At 43.6% G+C, this 21,347-nt stretch overlaps 1 protein-coding gene across 4 annotated transcripts in view; it reads left to right on the top strand.

The window, feature by feature from the left end:
- ALOX5 (arachidonate 5-lipoxygenase) overlaps nt 1–18,353 on the top strand; it is a 35,237-nt gene extending 16,884 nt beyond the window's left edge. The window contains exons 5-14 of one of the 4 annotated variants that reach the window (XM_059821168.1): nt 2,027–2,133; nt 5,141–5,313; nt 6,044–6,190; nt 6,289–6,492; nt 6,722–6,808; nt 8,664–8,752; nt 11,439–11,560; nt 13,837–13,937; nt 16,565–16,735; nt 18,000–18,353. In XM_059821168.1, the coding sequence (XP_059677151.1) occupies nt 2,027–2,133; nt 5,141–5,313; nt 6,044–6,190; nt 6,289–6,492; nt 6,722–6,808; nt 8,664–8,752; nt 11,439–11,560; nt 13,837–13,937; nt 16,565–16,735; nt 18,000–18,179 (1,381 nt within the window). In that variant the 3' untranslated portion in view covers nt 18,180–18,353. Of the gene's footprint in view, nt 1–2,026; nt 2,134–5,140; nt 5,314–6,043; nt 6,191–6,288; nt 6,493–6,721; nt 6,809–8,573; nt 8,753–11,438; nt 11,561–13,836; nt 13,938–16,564; nt 16,736–17,999 lie in introns of all 4 variants that reach the window. The other 3 variants (XM_059821167.1, XM_059821166.1, XM_059821169.1) reach the window with 3 other exon arrangements.
- Nucleotides 18,354–21,347: the final 2,994 nt, after the last annotated feature.

Below are 21,347 nucleotides of genomic sequence, written 5' to 3'. Positions count from 1 at the left end.
GTAGGTGGGGATAATCCTGAAGATTTCTGGTGCTGATGTGACCTACACTGTCTAGCAAATGGAAACCCTCACCCTGGATTCTGTGCCAGAAACTCAGGCCTGCATAGCTATTTTGGACCAGTGTTGCATTTGGGCAGGTTAAGTTCTACAAGCAACTCTTTGCTATTTTTTCCTTGCTCTGGTTTCTAGTATGTGCCAGAGACATCTGAGAAGTACTTGATTTCTTGGTGAAAAAAGGTTTTTATTTTCTAAGTCCTCTGTAAGTTTGTTCAAGATAGGAGATGTGAAAGACTGCTTCTTTTAGGAAGTAATCTTTGAAACATCTGAGAATGAATGTATGCCTGGTATTCAGCAGGTCAAACCACAGTAGGTTTGTGACTAGATCCCATGTGCTGTGCCTACCTTGATTTGATCAGGGTAATAGCCCCAGGTAGGAAGAGCACCCTGGACAGGACAGGAGCAGTACATACTGGTTCATGTGTCTAGTGTTTCCTAATCTCAGAGCAGGTCTGAAGGAGAGCAGAGGCTCTACAGGACCTTTAGTGGAAACTCTCAGACGAGGCAGTCTCAAGTAACTCCTTTCAAGGTACTGAGTTATGTTGTTTAGAATCATTTAAACTTCTGGTCATGGTCAGGCTTCCTCTTGAAGTTCATCTGTGATTCAGACACCTAGTATCTATCCAGAAACTCCTGCCCAGTAGTTACGCTCCCTTTGATACTTGTATGATCATTCTGTGTGCCTGTCAGGTGTGAAAAGACCTGAAGTCATCTCCTGTTCCAGGCTAGACAGTTGCCTGGGTTTTACTTCCTAACATGTCTCCAGGCACCTATTAATCTTGACTGCCATCTGCAGCAGCAGAAACAGTGCATTCTACATGCACTCTGTCTGGGCTCAGTGCAGAAGCAGCTCCTTTGTCTGGGTTATGGTAATGCTGGTCTAGAGCTCTTCTCCAGATTACCACTTGCTGTTTTTCTAGGCTTTTGGTCCTCTTCAGCCACTTCTAATCCAGTTCTTTTTAAGGTGCCTCACTCCACATTTACTGATTATAAATCCACCTTTTGGGGATTCTTCCTCCCTCAAATTCTGTTTGGGAGGATTTCCAGCAACACTGTGACCTTTCTTTACTCTGTTATCTGCCCTGCTTATCTTTGTGCGATGTGTGTGCTTTTCTTTGCGCATTTGAAGTGTTAGTGGAAAGCCAACTTTCTTTTTCAAATTCATTATTTGCTTTCTAGTAAAAATAAATTATTCCTATTTAATAACAATAGTCTAGTATTTATGTAACAATTTAGAACTTGTCATCTCATACGAGCTGAACTTGCTTGACAGTGTTGTAGACAGAATAGTTTGCTGAATTAGCACTTCAAGTCAGAAGTTTCCGGCTCCCAGCCCCCCATGTTCATGTAACATCTGCAACCAAGTGGCTTGGTTCCTGAAGTTAGAGATGAGCGTCAAGTTTAACCGCAGCTCAAATTAATAGAAAGCTCTCAAAAACTCAGGTCTCACGCGCAGGGATCCAGTCTGGCCTTTGTCATGTAGATACTTACAGGAGCTGTTCTCTGTTTAGGAGTACTGCCTGTACTGACCCTGGATTGTGTTTGTTCTGACTTTGTGCAAATCACTCAATCTCTTTGTGTCACCATACCCCTTTCTGAACTGGTGCTAATAATGATCTTAGCACTCGCAGCTGATGCTAACTCCTGACGATGTGTGAAGCACTAGTTTTTCTGACTGTAGTAATTTCTGACTATGACATAAGTCTTAAAGTACTGCCATAGGCTGCCGAGAACAACTCTAGAATGGAGTTCAGTAAATGCAATAGCAGGGACTGGGCCCTTGAGATGCCTTTCAGGCTTGTGTGTAAAGGTACAGCCAACAGATTGAATTCTGTAGGGTGACAAATCTCACATTCCACCACTGAAAGATTTATTGTGTGTAGTTATATAAAAGGGTGGAAAAGAATGGGGAAGGGTATTGAGGAAGCTGGAGATGACTTTTTTCAGGGATGTTTTGTTTTATTTTTAGGATGGAGAATCTTTATGTCAACCGTTTCATGCACATGTTCCAATCCTCCTGGAGTGATTTTGCAGATTTTGAGAGGATATTTGTCAGAATCAGCAACACAATTTCCGGTGAGTTTATCAGCATTTGCTCATTGTTGCATTGTAGAATGACTGATTAGTTGTCTTGTACATAACTGATTAGGATGGAAGTAGCTGACCTGCACTTCTGGTCTCCCATGATTTTTCATAAATAAACTGTAGTCTCATACTGCTCATCACACCGGCAGCCCGCAAAACTAAAAAGCAAAGCTATGACCTCACACAAACTAAAATTACTGGGAATTGCTCAGTGACCTTCTCTGTCCTGAGCTGTACTGGAGGTCAGGCCAGTTGGGCATCATAGTCCCTTTTAGCTTTTAGAAAGGTATTTTCAGATAAGTGCAAGTCCCATAGGACAAATTTTCATAAGTATTTTGTATCTAAACCTAGAGATAGCTTAGTGGGAGTGCTTTTCAGAGCATATTAGCTGTTAAGGCATTTTTTAAAGTTTGATCGTGTATGTCCCGCTTCAGCCAATCTAAATACATGGAAAATCTCCAGAGGCACGTTTGGAAATGTTCTCCGCTAAAGGCAAATACAAGGGTGACCCCTCTTGCCTCTTACACAGACCGGATCAAAAGCTGTTGCCTAATATCCCAGCCATGTGCTCAGTCCTGGTGGCACTGCTGCTAACAGTCGCGACTTCTTGACCCTGTCCCAGCATGGGGAGGGTACCACTGCCTCAGTTCTGCTGTCATAACCTCACCTGTAGCTCCCTTCAGTCAGTTCTTGTGGGCCATTTGTGTCAATGACATGGGACAGCTCAAATGCTTTTCAGTGGTAAATTTTTCCCAACAGGGGTCATTTTGACAGAACTCATTTCAGGCATGAAAGCCCATGCTCTTAGGCCAACAGATTTGGGGATGGGTTGCAAAGAGCTGGGAATGACCTGGGAGCTGTAACTTCTTCACCTGTTCCTGCTGCAGCCAGGATGGGCGGTCAGACCACAACCCGAGGAACCGTGGTTCTTACTGGAAATTAGTGCGAGCTAGGCCTGAAAAGGCTTGTGGCATTTATGCAAAATGTCATCTCTTTTCAAAAATGTGTCACAATTAGTTGTGCATACTGCGTTAAATGTCCTGTGGTGCTTGCCATTTCATACTCACATTTTCTTACTAGAAGACAAAAATGCCTCTCTAAGAATGTGAGTTTCACTTTTGTATTCAGGGCCATTCAGTTTCTGCAGTATCTTTCATACAGTTAAAAACTCCATTGATATAGTATTAACATATGAAAGACAAAATACTTATTTTCTTTAACCCTTTTCAATATGGAAATCTTAGCCGTTACTTGAAAACCCAGTAAGAAGAATTGCAGAGAGACATGGGTTTTGAAGTCATTCAAAACAGTGTAATTTCTATAAAGCAGGGCTGGGAAGCCTTTGATTTGTGAGCCAGATCCAACCTTCTACTATTGCCGATGGTTACATTATTTTACTGTATTTTACTGTATTATTGGGTATAATAGATGCACAGATACTATAAATTGGTTAGTGTATGGCTCCTCAAATGTGGGTGAATTGCCTGTTCAGACTCTGCAAAGGAAAATACTTTTCCCTCCTGCTCTGAAGTTTTGCTCCTCTCTTCAGGCTGCCTAAGGATCAGTTAACAGAAATAAGGGTAATTCCTGTGGTCTCAGGTCTAAAATAAAGCACACAAGGTGGCCAGAAATATTAAAAACTAATTACAGCAATTTTTTACATTTAATAAGATTGCTTCCTGAAGTACTTTTAACACAAGAATTAGATATGATCTACAATTAATTTCATTGATAACATTTCCATACTCATGAGGAAAGCTCCAATTCTCTGAGTTTTAGATGTTAAGCATCGGTCTCAGTTATGTTAATGCAACTCTGAGTCTGCTTTTTTGTAAGCCTTGGCAGAAGCAGGGCTAATGGAGAAGGTGGTTGAAGGCATTTTTCAGTCATGCAATTTCTGTCCAAGTTGATGATTCATTTTTTGCTTGATGTAGACTTCAGATACAGCTCCAGACTCATTATGCAATTGACAGAGGTGATGTAAATGTCAACTTTAAGTAAACTTAACTTTTTTCCGCTCTGTTAGAAAACATTATGAGTTTTGAGACTTTTTTTTTTTTAATTATCACTGCATTTCTTCAGGCCTATCTTCTTCATTGTTTCACCCTTTGTAGAAAAATTAATTGCTTTCAGAAAAAGCTCTGCCTTGTCTGAAAATAGGCAATAGTGGAAAACTTGCTTCATTTTTCCCCTGAAGACACCAATGGGATTTTTCACATTAATCAAGCTTTTTCTGACTCTGAACTTGTAGGCTGAAGAGGCGACATGACATTTGAAACAGAAAACTGCAATTCTGGAAAACATCCGGTAGTAATACATATGTAATAGTAAGGAGATGGAGTACCTGAAACTAGCATTTTATTAAGAAAAGATGTTAATCTGGGTTTATATTAGCAATTGAAAAATAAAGAGAGGGAAAAAGAATGTTAATCAAACAAAACAACCAGTGAAGGGTTTTACAGAGAAGCACAAAATCAAAACCCTTCCCCAGATACCCCTCACCCAGCTCCAGCTAAGAGAACTGCTCCAGCCACTGCTGTTCTTTCGCCACCCACGTTGCTCTGTATTCCCCTTCTCCTGCCTGTGCTATCTTTTTTGGACTTATCCCTCTGTACTGCATACCCTGAGAATTTAAAGAGTGAGATTTAACAGGAATCTTCTCAGGAAGACCTGAGAAGGTGGTCTGCAGATAGAAAGAGTATTTTTCATAGGAGTGGAATACTTTACTCCTCATTGCTTCTGTACATGGAGAAACAAATTATTATCAGTTTAATTCTTCTCAAAGTGAAAAGCAAATATTACATTGTCCATTTAACTTAAGTGATTTTTCTAAAAATTCTATGGCACCTTGTGGATCATTTTCTTGCTACTTTCTTCAAAAGTAGTCAAAGTTGCAGTGCAGTATAACAAAAGGTGGGGAGGAAGGGAGGAATCCTACAATGCAGTAGGATATTGATGCAGTACAGTTACTGATGCTGCAGGCTTTTTTTTCCTTTAGAATATGTGATGCAGCACTGGAAGGAAGATTTTATGTTTGGCTACCAGTTCCTGAATGGATGCAATCCTGTGCTGATCCGGAGATGCACAGAGATACCCAAGAAGTTCCCTGTGACTATGGATATGGTAGAATGCAGTCTGGAGAGGAACCTGACCCTGGAGGAGGAAGTGAAGGTAGGGCTGTGAATGAGGTGGGACTTCATCTGTTCCTTCTCATATCCTCTAACATCCAAACCCTGTTCTAACTGCCTTCAGCCACATCTCCTCTATTCAGGCTGTATGGTTGGTCATGGTAAAGCTGGTTGCACCTATAGACGGGAAATACTTCTGTTGACTGTTTTCTCCTGCTGTCCTGGAGCTGCAGGCCATGCCTTTCTCCAGGTCCAGTTAAAGAGATGTCACCAGATGGTGAAGGGTCATTTTTCAGTGGTTTCATCTGAAAGGTTAGGGATTGACCATCTGCCTTAGAAGGGCAAAGGGCCTTTCCCTTTCTTTGTAGGGTCTTACCCTCTTGTCACCTGCAGAGTTGAACTAACGTGCTGAAGAAGGGTTGGCAAGGGTGGTACCTTGCTTTTGTTTGTATGATAAGCACAGGGGTCTCTTCAGCTGGCAGTGTGAAACTTGTTTGCATCTTAGTGTCACTGCATGAATGCCAAGTACTCAGTCACTCTTTGCTGAGAGGCTCACTGTCAGGCTCTGCAGACACAAGTCAGGTAGCTTGTGTAAAGGTGCTTGCTCTCTCAATAGCATCACCCCTGAGCCACCATGAGCAGTGGCAGGCTGGTGGCTGCTCGTAACCGCAAAACGCAAGTTAGCCTCTGGCTGAGAGTTCCTGACCTTTGTTCTGAGCCTTGCTGCTTGCACTCCATTAAAATACATCATGCTTTTATTTTTCCCCCCCCAGCAAGGAAACATTTTCATTGTGGACTATGAGCTGCTGGATGGTGTGGATGCCAATAAAACAGACCCGTGCACAATACAGTACTTGGCTGCACCCATCTGTCTGCTGTATAAGAATCTGGAGAATAAAATTGTACCCATTGCAATCCAGGTGGGCTTACTGTTAGGGTCTTTAAAGGGACACATTGCTTGTTGTCTCGTCTTAAACGTGAATGACTTGGGGTTTCGTATTCTTTTTGTATCTTCCAGCTTGGTCAAAAGCCTGGGCCAGATAATCCCATATTCCTTCCTTCAGATGCCACATATGACTGGCTGCTAGCTAAAATTTGGGTTCGCTCATCTGATTTCCACATCCACCAGACAGTGACCCATCTCTTACGGACACACTTAGTCTCAGAGGTGTTCAGCATAGCCATGTTCCGGCAGCTGCCTGCTGTCCATCCCCTCTTCAAGGTTGGTTCTTGCATGAAGGGACGTATGTGGGTCAGGGAGGTTATCACATGAGCTTGATAAACCAAAAGGAAGTCCTGGTGATAGCTCAGCTGAGATAGTTTGTCTGGCTGCACTGCAAAGCAACGTACATTTAGCTGCCAGGACTTCCAGGACTTCAAATTTTACACATGGTTGCTGTTGAATTCAATCAGAGAATTTTCCTTCTTTCGTTGTTTGCCCCGTTTCACAGCTCTTGGTGCCACACATGCGGTTCACAATAGCCATCAATACCAAAGCCAGAGAACAGCTTATCTGTGAATGTGGCCTTTTTGACAAGGTAAGTAATCCACTTTGCAAATCTTCGTTATTCTTCATGGTTCCATATGTGTTTTTATCCTTTAACCATCACATATTGCCTTGTTTCTTGACCTTTCTACTAAAGGGCAAACATAACTAATATCACTTGAGAAACTGGGACACAGAACTGATGTCTTAAGTTAACTAATTTCTTGTTGTCCTAAAGTTGGTATCTTTTACCTCTAAGTAGCCAATTCAGAACTGGCCAATGTCAGTAACGAGTCAGTATCTCACCTACTCATAGCTGATGTGGATGTAGGTATGAATATAGGAGTGCAAGGTAACATAATACGCACATACATGCCTGCACATGTAGGCACACAGTTCAGTCCCCAATTTCTTTTAACTACTCGGTTATTCATCTTGGGGAAAGGTGGTGAGCAAAAGAATTTGTGATTGCAAAAAGAAATTTTTGTCACAGAGAAAGACGTGTAGATAAGATAGATTTCTAAGCCTGCAAATACTGGCTGTAGATTCCAGCCTGTCTTCTTGAATTGCCATAAATAGCAGATCTGCTAGGATTAAAACTCAGCTTCATCTGAGTCAGTGAAACATAGCTGTTTATCATCGACTGTGGTGCAGCTCTTGGGTCAAATCTGAGCATCTAAATCTGACTGCACTGGTATTTAATAGGTACCTAGCTCTTCCTTCCCTGGGTCCACCAGGAACAACAGGCTGCATCTAGGAACTGCAAGAGGTTGGCATGCAGCAGTGTCTGTGACAAGAAGCTAGCAGCAACTGGGAAGTTTGGGGAGGTTTCAGAAGTCCTTTCAAAGAGGCATCCTGTGTTTCAGGACAACTCTGTCCCCCTTACACCTCGGGCACCAGACCAAAAATAGCTTCCATGCTCCAGAGTTTTTCACCCAAGGAGGAAAGAGAGGTTAAATCCAGGCACCTTCCTTGTCTTCTGTACTCCCCTGCTGACTGTGGAGACCTGGTAGGCACTCCCATCCCTTTGAACAGAAGCATAATGTCCATACCCTGTGCCCATGGGATGACAGTGTGGCTAAGACCTGCCAGCAGGGACCCTGGAGTTTCAGAATTTGTTGGTTCCAGTGTAGATGAGCAACCAGCCGGAGGACATTAAGTGTAAGCTGAATACTGCTACAACGCTAGCATCATATGCTAGAAAAGCAAAATTTGGGAGCTTTTGTGCTGTGATTATCAAAAGAATTTTGCCATGCCATTTGTTGTGGACATGCTGTGTTTTCCAAATATAACGTATACTGAAACCCTGGCCAATCCTCATCAGTAGCTGCCCAGCAGGATTATCTCCTGGCTGAAATTTCAGGGTGGCTAACAGTAGCCTGCATCCCTAAACACACTCTCCTAAACCACTCTGTAGCAGCAATGAGTGATTTAGCAAAAGCCCTGTTCTAATACACTGCTGGCTGCTGTCCTTCACACACACGGCAGTTCTGGAGCATAGGGCTGGCAGAAAGTGCTTTGGGTTCCATACTTTGATGTTGCTGTACTTTGTTACTGTATTCCATTATAAGCAGGTGCTGGACCTATGGAGAAAATGTGAATATTAACAGTGATTCAGGGGAGAGGTGTGAAATCAAAATGCACAGTTGCAGTAGACCTTTGCAGTTCGGTACTTGTTTGTGTAGAGATGTGGTTTCCTCCTTGAAACACAGATTCATCAGCATTTTGAATACCATCTCCTGCGAATTTGAAAAGCCAGTCTCGGCACAAAGTGAACATAATCTCCTACTCTTCTTGTCTCGCCATTCTTCCTGCAGGCAAATGCTACAGGCGGAGGAGGACATGTACAAATGGTGCAGAAAGCAATGAAGGATCTGACTTATAGCTCCCTCTGCTTCCCTGAGGAGATCAAAGCTAAAGGGATGGACAGCAAAGAGGATATCCCCTACTACTATTACCGGGATGATGGCATTAAAGTCTGGGAGGCTATAAAGAGGTAAGAGACTGTAGTTCTAGAAAAGGGCTAATAAAATCACTGTCACAGAGACACGACTTCATTTTCTCTCTGCTCACTTTACTCTTCATCACAGCCTTGTGAACAGCACATGGACTGTTAAGTCATGTGGAGCCTTTTCCATCCAGCATATCTCATCTGAGGAAAAAGATATAGTCAAGCAAGCCCTCACCCTTGACAGACTGTTATTTCCTGCTCTTTTCAGCCCAGTTTTCTTGCATTCTGTATTTCAGAGGCCCCTTTATAAGTCTGTACTCTTCTATAGGATTTCACAGAGTTTAGTGAGTTGGAATTTAGCCCTGCAAAGGGAATTTAATTAGCTTTTATTTTTAGCTATGCACAAATCAAGAGAGAACCCAGCTCTTTGAGCCAGCCATCCGAGCTTGTTAAGGTTCTTGTGGACTGGAAATGTAAGCTTGGCTTGCACGAGAGATTAACTCGTTTGTGCAAAACCTTTTCTAAAATGCCTTAAAGTTTCAAGGCCCAAGTTTTGTCAGGAAGGGCAGCAATTCTGAGTCAGGAGAGGTACTGCAAGGCGGCTCTATCATACAAACATGGCTCCTTTTCAGATATGAAACACTGCCTCAGCATGGAATGATTCATATGGTTTTTATTCTATAGTGGCATTTCATTTAACAAATAACATATTTTTGATGGCATAAGTTGCTTGCTAAATATGCAGCTGTTTCTGGTCACATGGCTTTTGAAAAGGATGTTCAGTAAAAATCAGATCTTTACTCTATGCAACGTAGAGGGTTTATAATGCAAACATAATGTTTAAAGTGTTGGGTACATCTTTGTCTCCTGTGTTTGCTCTGTGTTTTGGCAAGGGTTTATCTTGCAATATTTCCTGCAATTGTTAGTGCCCATTTGAGAGAAAAGGAAGTTATAACTTATCTGTGGTTGGATTTTTGATGTAGGCCTCTTTTTGTCCCTCTTCTTTTTCCTGTGTTTTCTTTGCTGATTGGGGTATGCCTTTTCAAATACCAGATAGTACTTAGCCAACGCAATTTAGTTTGACTGTTTGTGGGTGTTAACCTAGCTGGGGGAAGATGTTACACTGCCTCAGACTTGGCTGAGAGATTCTTTGTAAGTGAATAATTTGGTTTATAAATGGTGTGGGCAGTACCCTTCTGAGTGCATGATATCCTGACCCATGAACCCACAGTCATGCATGTGTCTAGTCAGCATGAATCTCCTACGCTCTGCAGGGGTGTCAGTCTCCGCTCTTTTGATGAAATAATTTCTATCCCCAGCGTTGCTTCACGTGTGATAGATGGCGTATACTTAAGAAAGCTGATAAGGGTGTCCCTATAGAAAAACACGGCAAATCTTTAAACCCCTTCTCTAATACTCAACTTTTTATTTCTGATCTAACTGCAGATAGATATTCCAACCCAAAAGGCCTCATCCACACTTCATGTACTCATTTATATTTGCATGGAAGGAGGTCTAAAATACTGCTGTTGTGTAAGAGAAGGTTTACCTTCTGTGTGCATTTGGAACAGTTGCCAGGTGATGGAGGCAGAGCTCATGCAGAGCATCTTTATTGCTGCATGTTGCAAGATTTTTCTTTTCCTTTGGCTTCCTCTGGAAACCAAAATTACTTAAAGTCTTGGTGTTTATGCAGTTGTTTGTCTACCTCAATAACAATTCTTGACTTGGTCAACTAGTAGAAACCACATTGACAGATTTGTAAAGGTCTCCAAATTGCAATAAATTTATAGCTTATTAGGGGTTAAATCTGTATTGGATAACAATTCTTAATCCCATCAGTCAGCTTCCGCAGTCAAATGTTTCACCCTATGGGTTGTTGTCAAAATACTGAGCAAGAGATTATAGGTACCTGCAGAGCTAACAGAATATCTCAGCATAGCTCAACCAGCCATTCAGTCATGAGATGCAAATCTGCAGGAAATCAGGCTTTCTTATTTTCACTGCTTTCAGATCTATTTCTGTTATCTTAGTGTTTTAAGAGCCTTTCTTTCTGAGGTGAATTAACCTGGGAAGCTTGTATAGAAAGAGGGATTTTGAGAAGAGGAACTGAACAGGGAGGAGCTGTCTGCTGTATGCAGTGGGTGTAGTAAAAAGGTCTAAACCTCTTCTCCCCAAAAGGAGTTTCCTGGGTCACCCCGACTTTGGAGTGTGTCACTTGGGTTTTGTGAAAAGGATGTGCAGTAGGAGGGGATCAACTATTTGAATGGTATTCAGGAGCAGCTTTGGAGTATCCCACATACAGGGGATGGTGCTGGTATCACAGTTTGGGAACCCCTGTTCCCATTGTGAGAGCTGTGTGGATATGCCAGAGGGAGTCTCTATTAAGTGGAAAAAAAAAGGATGTAGATGTAAGGACAGAGGTCTGGGCAGAAGCAAAGCCTCAAATAAGAAAATAAAGTGCACAGGACTGTTCAGGGGATGCAGTGTGGTCCAGCATCTTTTTGTTGGGGGAGGAAGCGATGCTACAGTCAGAAATGAATCAAAGTTGCCTCTGTGCATTCCCACTGCTTGTGGGAACAAGGTAGAAGGGTGTTGAGACCTGCTCTTCCTCTCCTCTCTTTCCCCGTGCAGCATCTGCCTCCTCTGTGAGGTCAGTAGAAGGTCTTCAGGGAATGGCAGGCTTGCTTTCTCCTTTTCATTTATTTTTGTTCATTTGTTCCTGTGTCTGCAGTTTCGCAGAGGATGTGATTCACATCTACTATGAGAGCGACGAGGTGGTGTGTGAGGATGTGGAGCTCCAGGCCTTCGTCAAAGACATTTACGTCTATGGGATGAGGGGCATGAAGGCCTCAGGTAAGGTTTGATGGCCCAGCCAGGTCTGCAGCTTGTTGAGTCCCTGCTGACAGCTATGCTGCATGCACAGCATGCCTTGAATGGTTGGAGATCCTCTCCCTTCTTGGCCCAAAGATGCTCAGTTTTATGGGTGAGACCCTGGATCAGACCCTCCCTCCCTCAGGAGACAGCTCCTTCTTTCTCACCGTGAGCTTGGGCAACTTGTGTAATCTCTCTGTACACTGGGGATTGGTCCTTTGATCTTGTCTGCTCATGCTTTAAGCATTAGGGAAGGGGCTGTCTGTATGTGCTGTTGGAACTACCAGGCAGACTAATACAAATCACAAGGAGCACCGAGACTCCCTTGAATTCTTTCCTCCAAACCTTGCACCAAATAAGAACAAGTAAGAACCTCCTCAAGAGTATCTTGCTGCACTTCGCATTTGTTCAGCATCTGTGTCATCATTGAGCTGTTCTGTTTTCTTCAAAAGAAGATACTCATAATTCTTTCCAAGAAATATTTTCCTTTGCTCTGTATCCTCTCACTGCCTCTCATTTCTTGCAAACCATTACTTGGTTGTGGGAGCTCTCACCCATAACACAGCGCTATTCTCCCACCTGAGATAACACTCTCCTGACTTGGCCTAAACGTGTTTTTTCTTCCACTCACGTTTTGTCCAAGCAGGTTTTCAGGAATTTATACAGGTGGGTGGGGATTCTTCATACTGTCCTGACTGATTTACATTAGTGAACACCTGTTGGCCAGTGATCTGGGGCAAATGACTTTGGGATTGCATGCACACATGTTTGTGTGTGAGACCTCCAGGCAAAACGGTGATGCTTCCACTCATTACCAGTATGTGCTGGTGTATAACACCCTTCTGGGCTCTACCTGCCTGGACAAGCAAAGGATTGCGGGACACCTAGTTGCTACCATTTTTGTTTGTCTAGTTGTCTCTTAGGAAAAGCTTAGAAATGGCCTGCTAGTAGGAACTTCATGCTTGACCTAAGCATCTTGACAGGGGACAAGTACTGAGCCTTTCCAGGGCTACAGCTGGGGTGGGACACTACAAGCACCACTGGTGGCAGGTCTGCCACTACAGGTGGGAAACCTGCCAGGCCTGCAGCATCCCTGTCTGCACTGCTGCCACTCCAAGGGCTGGGTCAGAAAGCCAGGGGACTTGGCTGGATCTGTAAAGAATGAAAGGAGGATAAATGGGGGAGGCTGTTGCACATGGGGCTCTCCCTCCAGTCTCCGTTCTTGCCCTGGGAGGGCTGCTCTGACTGGGAGCTTGCCAAGTGCCTTTAAAGATGAGAACAATGTGCTTAGGATAGCAGGACACAGGAAGGGATGGTGCATCCTCTCCTCTTTGGGCTTGGTTGCTGGCCAGAGCTACCATGTGCCTCTTCCCTCTCTCAGGTTGAGTTCACATCTGTATCAGGTTGGTGGTGGAGATATGAAGCAACTGGCACAGGCAGCCTGAGTGTGGGCAGCTTGCCCCAGGGTGCTGACAGGTCTCTAGGTATCTTGGGACCTGTGGTCACATTGGGCTGGGACAGGGAGTACTGCACAGGACTGTGAGGTAGTGGGGATAGGAGAGATACAGGCTTGGGGGTGCTTTGGTCGCAAAATATTTCCCTAGTCCCTGACTATTCCCTTCTTTCTTTATATAGCTCTGTTCGATTATTCCCCTTCAAAGGCAGCTTGATGCAACTATTTCTGTTCCTCATTCTGTTGTTTCTCTTTCAGAAGTTCTCATTTCCTCACTTCCCGTTTCAGCAAATAAGCTCTCCCTGCACTCTTTCTCGCAGTGCACTTGATTGCTGAGCCTCAGACCTTTATAAATAAAAGCACATGGTCATTTGCTCCTTGGCATGAACCTTCTCTGCTTGCACTGCAGACTGAAGAAAAAGGGAGCATCTGAGGCCCCTGCCCTGTGGACTCTGTGGGTTCCTTGCTGCAGGGTAGGTAGCATGAGAGGACAAGGGTACGGTATTTTTTAAAGGTGTAATTATACTTTGCCTTTCCCTTACGGAACACCACATACTTTGCAAACAGTGGTGATGCCTCACAAACCTGTATGAGGTAAGGCAGGATCACTGTTTTTACAGCTGGACAGCCAAGACACAGTGAGGTTGAGTAACTCCTGTTAGACCACACAGCAAGATTCAGAACGAGAATGCCCTGCTCTTCAGTGACTGCTGCTAACTCATGCCTTTTGAGTAGCCAGTTTACTACCGGGTAACTGGGTTACTTCATAGCTGCGTTACTTAAGCTTTTCTTCTCCCTTGTTTAGGGTTTCCGAAGATGATCAGGACACGAGAGAATCTAGCAGAATATCTCACAGTGATAATATACACCACATCAGCCCAGCATGCAGCTGTGAATTTTGGTCAGGTAGGAATTTCTGGGAAGACTGTTCTTCTTTCTGGGCTGGGAGATGCATCTACCAGGACAAGGTCTGAGAAATGTTTTTTAGTAGATGTACAGACACTACATTGCTCTTTCTGGTCAAAATAATTGCAAAGCCATTTGCAAATCCCCATGAAGCCTGTGGAAACAATTATTTTGGAAGCTGAGAAAGGTATTTTGAGTCCTAAATAGATACCAAAGCTCAAATTTAGGGGTTCTAGCTTGTATATTTTAGTTTTAATGATTTTATTATGGGGAACAATTTTTTAAAGCATTTAAATGGGTTGCTAAGACCCTGTTCAGAAATGCTGAAGGGTTCAGGTGCACAGTATAGCTGCCATGCCTTCCAGACGCCACCTGAACTCCCTGGATATGTGCTGGTAGTCTGTGGCACGTTCTGCAATGAAATGCAATGAGTTCTGCTAAGTGGCTTTACTTTGCATTTGCTGTGAATCCATTCACAGGTAGCTACCGAGGGTTGCTGTTGTAAGCTGCGCTAATTTGGCAGTGTGCCTGTGCCGAAGCAGCGTACATCCCATTTTCAGATGTGGCTTAGAGAACATGTGCAGCGCAGCTCAGTGCTGTGACTGCAGTTCATGTAGCTGCATACGCCATCTGTCTTTGAGTTGGTGCAGCTGGCTGTTTTCAGCGGCTCAGTCCGCGCAGTACAGCAATCTAGTTGGCCTAATGGAGCATTTACCAAGGGTCCTGATTTAACTAGTTGAAAGCTGACTGCACGTCTGCAGGACCTCCACTTCTACTTTCTGCAGCAGCACAGACAAGCCTCTACAAGGTAAAGAATCACTGAAGTCAGTGGGACATGAGACCAGATCCTCAGTGATATCTAGGTACTTAACTCCCACAGAGATACATAGAAATTTGAAGCAGTACCTCTGTGAGGATCTAGGCTTTGGCCATGTATGAACAAGTTTTCAAAAGCACCAATGTGCTTAATATTCCCAGTGCACAGCAAGGGCATTGCTGCTCATTTCTTGAGTTTGCGAGCCAACTGGCAACTTTGAGCTTCCTCTATGATGTTTAATGTGTCACATACCGATAGCCTGTGTTATCCCTGCCTGCCTTTACTGACATATATCTACCTGAAACTATAGTAACAGCCTGCCTTTCAAATGCTGTTTCTTCCAACATCAAGGCATTTTGGAAAGCAGACTTCACAGCCAGAAGCAAATCTCTTTGTCAAGCTGTATTACACAGAGCTTCTTCACCGAGTGGGTGGTTGGTCACTGGAACAGGCTCCCCAGGGAAGTGGTCATGGTGCCAAGCCTGTCAGAGTTCAAGGAGTGTCTGGACAATGCTCTTAGTCATATGGTTTAGTTTCAAGTAGTCCTGTGAAGAGCAGGGAGTTGGACTCGGTAATCCTTATGGGTCCCTTCCAACTTGAGATATTCTATGATTCTATGAGCAGGGAGACCATCTTTCCTATAGTAATTATTCCCAAACACATCCCACATCACTCTCCTGTTGACCCTCCTGTCCGGACCTGCAGCTCAGGAGTCCTGGAGCAGGTCTAGAGCTAGGCGTCAAATGAACCCACACTATTCCTGTGTCACATCCATGACCAGGGACCTCTGCGACTATTCACTTCTAACCTGTCATTACAAGTGATTGAGACGTCTCTCAGCCTCCCCCTCAGGAAATCCTGTCTGTTCAAGTACCACTAAGAAACCATCTCTTAATATTGCCCAGGCTATCGGGATTTAGCAGAGAGCCTTCAGAGAATGAGAGGGGGAATTTGGCATGCAGAGGATATTCAGCCCATCAGCAAAAGGGTCTTCAGCCATTGGAAAAAATGGCAGAGAGAGAGGGCTGAGGGTAGGAGGAGATGCCTATGCACTGGAGAGAACAGACTGAGCACAGTGTAAGTACGGCACACAGCTGAAATGGGACTTCCCCTCAGGCAAGGCAGGGGATATGTATGAAAGTAATGAAAAAGTGCTTCGAAAAGAAAGAGTTATGATAAGTGCAACATCTCAGATGGTGGCAAAACTCAGGGTCATATCTAAGGCAAAATGAGACATCACCATCCCACATCATTGAAGCAGGCCAGAAGTGATTCTGAGTTCCCAGTCTGGCGCTCACCATGGCCACATCCACATGCCATATTCCATGATGCACCGGCATCTTTTGCCTCTCTTACTGCCTGACCACAGTACTGTGGGCATGTTCTTAGAGCAAATTTTGCAGAAAGGAGCAACCGGAGAAAAGGAGATTTTATCAATTATAGGGTTTTTATCAGAGGTCGCCTCAGATTATTAGAAGAGATATTTGTTGAATAAAATAGCCAAATCCTTAGCCTGGCTGGTGAATCTGGGCTGTGTGGCACATGCCTGTTGTTAGCAGAATAACTGCTCCCATTAAGGCAACCCAACTCTCCCCCTTGTGAGATCCTGAGAAAGATGGTAGGGACTTCCTTGTCTCCTCCAGTCCTTCTCTGGAGCATCTCTCTGTCCTTTAGTTAGTATCTTCTCTTTCTGAGAGGCTCATATTACAGAAGCAAACTCCTTGGTGTCAAGACTCCTGATTTGCTTTGCAGTGTTCCTAAATACCAGCCACTGTAGCTTTTCACTGTGCTGTCTTGCTTTATTGTGCAGTATGACTGGTGTTCCTGGATTCCCAATGCCCCACCAACAATGCGCCGCCCTCCTCCAACAGAAAAGGGGACAGTCACCATCGAGCAAATTGTGGAGAGTCTGCCAGACAGGGGACGTTCTTGTTGGCATCTTGGAGCTGTCTGGGCCTTGAGCCAATTCCAGGACAATGAAGTAAGTCGACCTCCCTTCTCTAGGTGGTGGAGATGTAGGTGAGACCACAAGGGCCATGGCAAGACCACATGGACTCAGGAGATTGTAGTGCTGCTCTGTGCTTGACCGGACCATGCTTGCCTTTCTGTGGAGATGTATCCGTGGTGTGGGTTTGCCCTTCTTCCACCAGATGCAAACCAGCTCTTGAGCAAGAAGTTATATTTTTACTCTGAGGCTGTGTTTCAGCCAAATTGAAAGTTTCTAAACTCAAGTATGGCATTGTAGGGTAAGGATGCTGATGCGAGAGGAAGAGGGCTGCAGAGAAACAAGGGTTTTCTCCACTCCTTGCTCCAGCAGTGCTGGGTGGAGAAGCTACAGCACCGCTATGTCCCCATGTCCTGTCCCTTTTGGAGGAAAATCTGCCCCAGTGCGACATGCACTACAGTTGTGGCTTGTTCCTGGCTGGTGAGGAGTGCAAACAAAACAAGCCTACAGGATGCTTTGCAAGCATGATCTATAGCCATTTCCCTCATGTCAAATGAGGTTGTAGGTACTTGGTTGTCTTACCCAAGGGCTGTGTCTGGAGGATGTGTTTTGAAATCCTTAAATGGAAGATGATGGACAGAGGGTACTTCTGAAGTTTCTCTTTAAGAAGAAAGCAGATTTCAGCTGAGAAGCTAGTAGTAAGGGTAGTATCATGGGAAATCGTTACCTAAAGCAGGTAATATGCCAGTATGTATATGGCAATGCAGTATTCAGGGCACCCTTAGAGTCCAAGCTGACTAAAGCAACTGTCACGCTGAACTTTGAAGAACAGGTTTAAGTCAACAGAAACTTCCACTGTCATGGAAAGAAGCAGTCATCTTCCTTTTTCATCTCTGGCTGTTCATTCCCCTCTCATGCTCTCCTTTTCTTTAGCAGCACAAATGTTTGAGCGGCTATGCAGAGATCTGGCTTGGGAAGCTGATCTAGTTGACCACTAGCCTGAAAAAAAGTGCTTATTTTTCAATGGATCAACTCCCTGCAGGTGAAGGAGGTGCCACATAGACACCTGAACCAGCACTACGGAAAGAGGCAGGCATGAAAAGAAGCAGTTAGCAGTGGAGGGAGGATGGGACAGCATCTTTCATTGGCAGTGCCAACGTAGGCTAGCTTAAATAGTGATATTACTATTTTAATTGTAGCATTTGTGAGGCTCTGGGTGTTGTTCTGCTGGATGACATAATGGTGAAACAGAATAGCCTTTGCTTTCTCAAAGCATGATTTCTTGGTGTTTTTCAATTAGCTGTTTCTGGGCATGTACCCAGATGAACACTTCGTGGAGAAGCCGGTGAAAGAGGCTATGGCGAAATTCCGCAAGAATCTGGATGAGATCGTCAACACCATCACTGAGCGCAACAAGAACAAAAAGCTTCCTTATTACTACCTGTCCCCAGATCGCATTCCCAACAGTGTTGCTGTTTGAGCAGATACCCAGGAGAGTTTGGAGGCATGTAAAGCTAGTGATGCTTTCCTGTTACATATGCTTCTTTTCAATGAACTTTCAGAAATGGATAAAATAAGAAACCCACCCACTTCATCAGAGCTGATCCATAGTCTGTTTGGACTTTCTAAACAAATTTGATTATGACCGATCTTGCAGACAAAGTCTAGCTGACAACCCCCTAGGTCAGCTTTGTTACAAGTTTGTTTTTCCAAGATTTTTGCATTAATCTTAGAATCAATATCCATGTTTCTGTTAGCTTTTCCTCTCCTGGTCAAAACAATATAATCACAGATTCACTTATCTTATTCAAAAAAGAAAATAGTATCTTGAGCAATAAGCAAGTCACATCTTTAAAATCCTTCCTATTTTTAATATGTGACACTGGTGACATAGAAAAATACAATCTTTAAAGTTTATGCATTCTTTTTAATCTGATTAAAACAAATGTTAAATATTTTCACTACAACTGTGAATGTCTTAATCAGGATGAAGGTGGGAACAGGACATTTTCTTAACATAGCTGATGGGGTTTTATAACTTTCTTACCAAGTTTATGTGAAATGACATAGCCTGATTCATAGGAGATAAAAAATTTGTACTTACATAAACCTATATATTTTCTACATAAAACTAGCACGGTTTGTTATAGCCTCTTCCAGCAGAGTTTGATGTTATTCATATGTATGGACAAATGTTTTGCTTAGCACAATGGCAACGAGTACAGACCTGGCAGCGCTTATGCTCAATTTCTGTTTTATTGCTGAGGCTGCTGGTTTTTGTGTATAGTTTCTTCTGTTTTGTGGGGGATGAAGAGGCTACTTCGTATAATGATAAAAATTGTGGAAAAGGGTTAGTTGACGGCTTCTAAGGGGAATCTTCAGGTTTGGCCAATTAAGCATAACTGGCATGTTCCATCTTAGGAAAAACAGAGAGTTTTGCCTGTTTTGTTTAGAGGTGATTAGGTTCAAGTACTTGGGCGTTGGTTAAAGTAGAGAGAGTCATTGAGATAATGAAAGCAAAAATGAGGTTTGGGAAACTTAAGAGTAGTAGTTTTGTTAATAACAGTTTTGGTTTATTTTTCCCAGAATTTTTTCCTTGTACTAGCTTCACCAGCCTGCAGTGTGTTTTCTCAATAGATAAGAAATCTTCTTGTGCTAATAAAACAAAACTGAACAAGAACATCTAGCTTTTATTTCTTAACTCAATATCTAATGCTGTATGTCTCAAAAACCTTGTAGGAATAAGCACAAAGTGCTGTGCAGAGAAATGAAGCTCATCTACTTTGAGAAATATAGTTATTTCTATCATTCATGTGTGATTTGGAAAAGGGTACTACTAAAATATACATCCTTTCTGTTTCACATGAAACACAGGCATGGAAGCACAGCTGATTTTAGACCCTTTACAGCAGAGTGATTCCCTTTTTCTCCCCTCAGCTAAAGAGTTTCAGTAAAAATGTGGAAGGTAAGACCACTTCCTGTTGTTGCGGAAGTACATTTAAGACTTCTGCATCTTTCTTTTACTGCAACCCACAAGAAGCAATGACTGTAGGAGCTGAGGCATGCAATTGTGCAGCAACACTGGAATAAGACCAGGGGATCGGAGACCATAACATGTAAGCCACAAAAACAAAAAAAAAAAAAAAGAAAAGAAAAAGAAAAAAGGTGCAACTTAAATGCAAAAGGCAAAAAATGCAACAAGCTGATGCAATATATCCAAGATGCCAGTCCTAACTCTTGTTCTTCCCCTGGGTTACAGCAAATGTCCTCATGCCTCAGCTTTTGTATGATAATGATCTGCATAGGTAAGTATCTGTGTAGAAAATGAAATACGGGAAGAGAGGCGGATGGCTGGTTTTTTGCATTTGTTCCCTCTGCTCTATCCTGTGGACCTAGCATATGAGTGGGGTTGATGGGAGGTTTGGGAAATTGACTGTGCAGCTTTGAAGGCCGATATTAGCAGTCTGATTCAACTGCAGGAGAGGCTGTGGAAAGAGGTAAGGAGGTTAAAAGTAACACTGGCACTAGAAAAGAAGCAAATACATGCAAATAGTAAAGTGCTTACTCTTCCAGGGGGTCTGAGTACACATGTTGCTGTCCCACTTCCTGTTCCCTTTTCAACCGGTCACCATCCACCAGAAAGCCACCTTTCTGTGCATGGGCCATGGGTTCCTCCCCTACATCTTTAGCCATGACTTGCACAGTGGTATTTCCTAAGTCACGCTACTAAGGTACAGCGTCCGATCGCAGGATCACTCCTAGATGGAAGTGAAAGGATCAGCTCTCTCCAAAGTGGGTCATGCACTCAGCTTTGTGATACATATTACTGTTCGAAGTGCATTGTCCCACGTCTAATGGGGTTTGACAGCCAATGGCAAATGTCTTGGCTGGATGGCTGTTGTTGCTGGCCAGTCCAAGGGAATTTAGCCTGTCTCTTCCAACTCAAGCTTAATTGCTGTCTTTTCCAATTGCAGTGATTCTCAATTGGCTGGAAGATTGAACTAGGAGACATCCCCTTCAGAAAGTCCTGTCAGTAACTTGGGAGGCTCTGGCATCTCAGCCTTTCCTCCTGGCGTTTGGTCACAGCAGAGGGCACTCCAGCTGTAAAACACCATTAGCGCTAATGAGAAAGGAACTGGGAAGTCCTAAAGGACTGGCACAAATGGAGGAGAGACCCTAATGTTTTCTCCCCAAGCAGATTCAAAAAAATCCCTCCTCAAGGAGAAAAGGAGGCCTTGAGATAGAGACCATCAGTGAGGGGACAGGGCAGGCATTTCCCTACTGAAGTCTCTGACACTTTGGGTTCATCGGTGACAGTGAGGATTTAGACATCTGCAGCCAGCCCAGGTCTCATCACTGACCGTATCACTCCCATGCTTCCTCTTTTTGCAGGGTGAGTTTACCCCTGCAAACTCTTTTTGGGACACTCCCTTCCCCAACCCCCAAACATCCCTTGCAATAGTATCATGATTCACGCTGCACCTGGAAACAAAGGGCAGATGCTTTATAGTCATCCCACAAGAAGTAAGCTACTCTTTTTTTTTGCGGTCAATCCCCATCTTACAGGTGGGGAAATGGAATAAGAACAATGAAATCTGGCAGGTCAGCTCTGACCTGAGGCGTGCCTCCTTTGTAGAAAGATTGTGAG

The sequence above is a fragment of the Gavia stellata genome, chromosome 9 (genome assembly GCF_030936135.1).
Source record: "Gavia stellata isolate bGavSte3 chromosome 9, bGavSte3.hap2, whole genome shotgun sequence".
In the NCBI taxonomy this organism is placed as follows: domain Eukaryota; kingdom Metazoa; phylum Chordata; class Aves; order Gaviiformes; family Gaviidae; genus Gavia; species Gavia stellata.
This window is presented reverse-complemented; position numbering and strand designations above follow the sequence as displayed.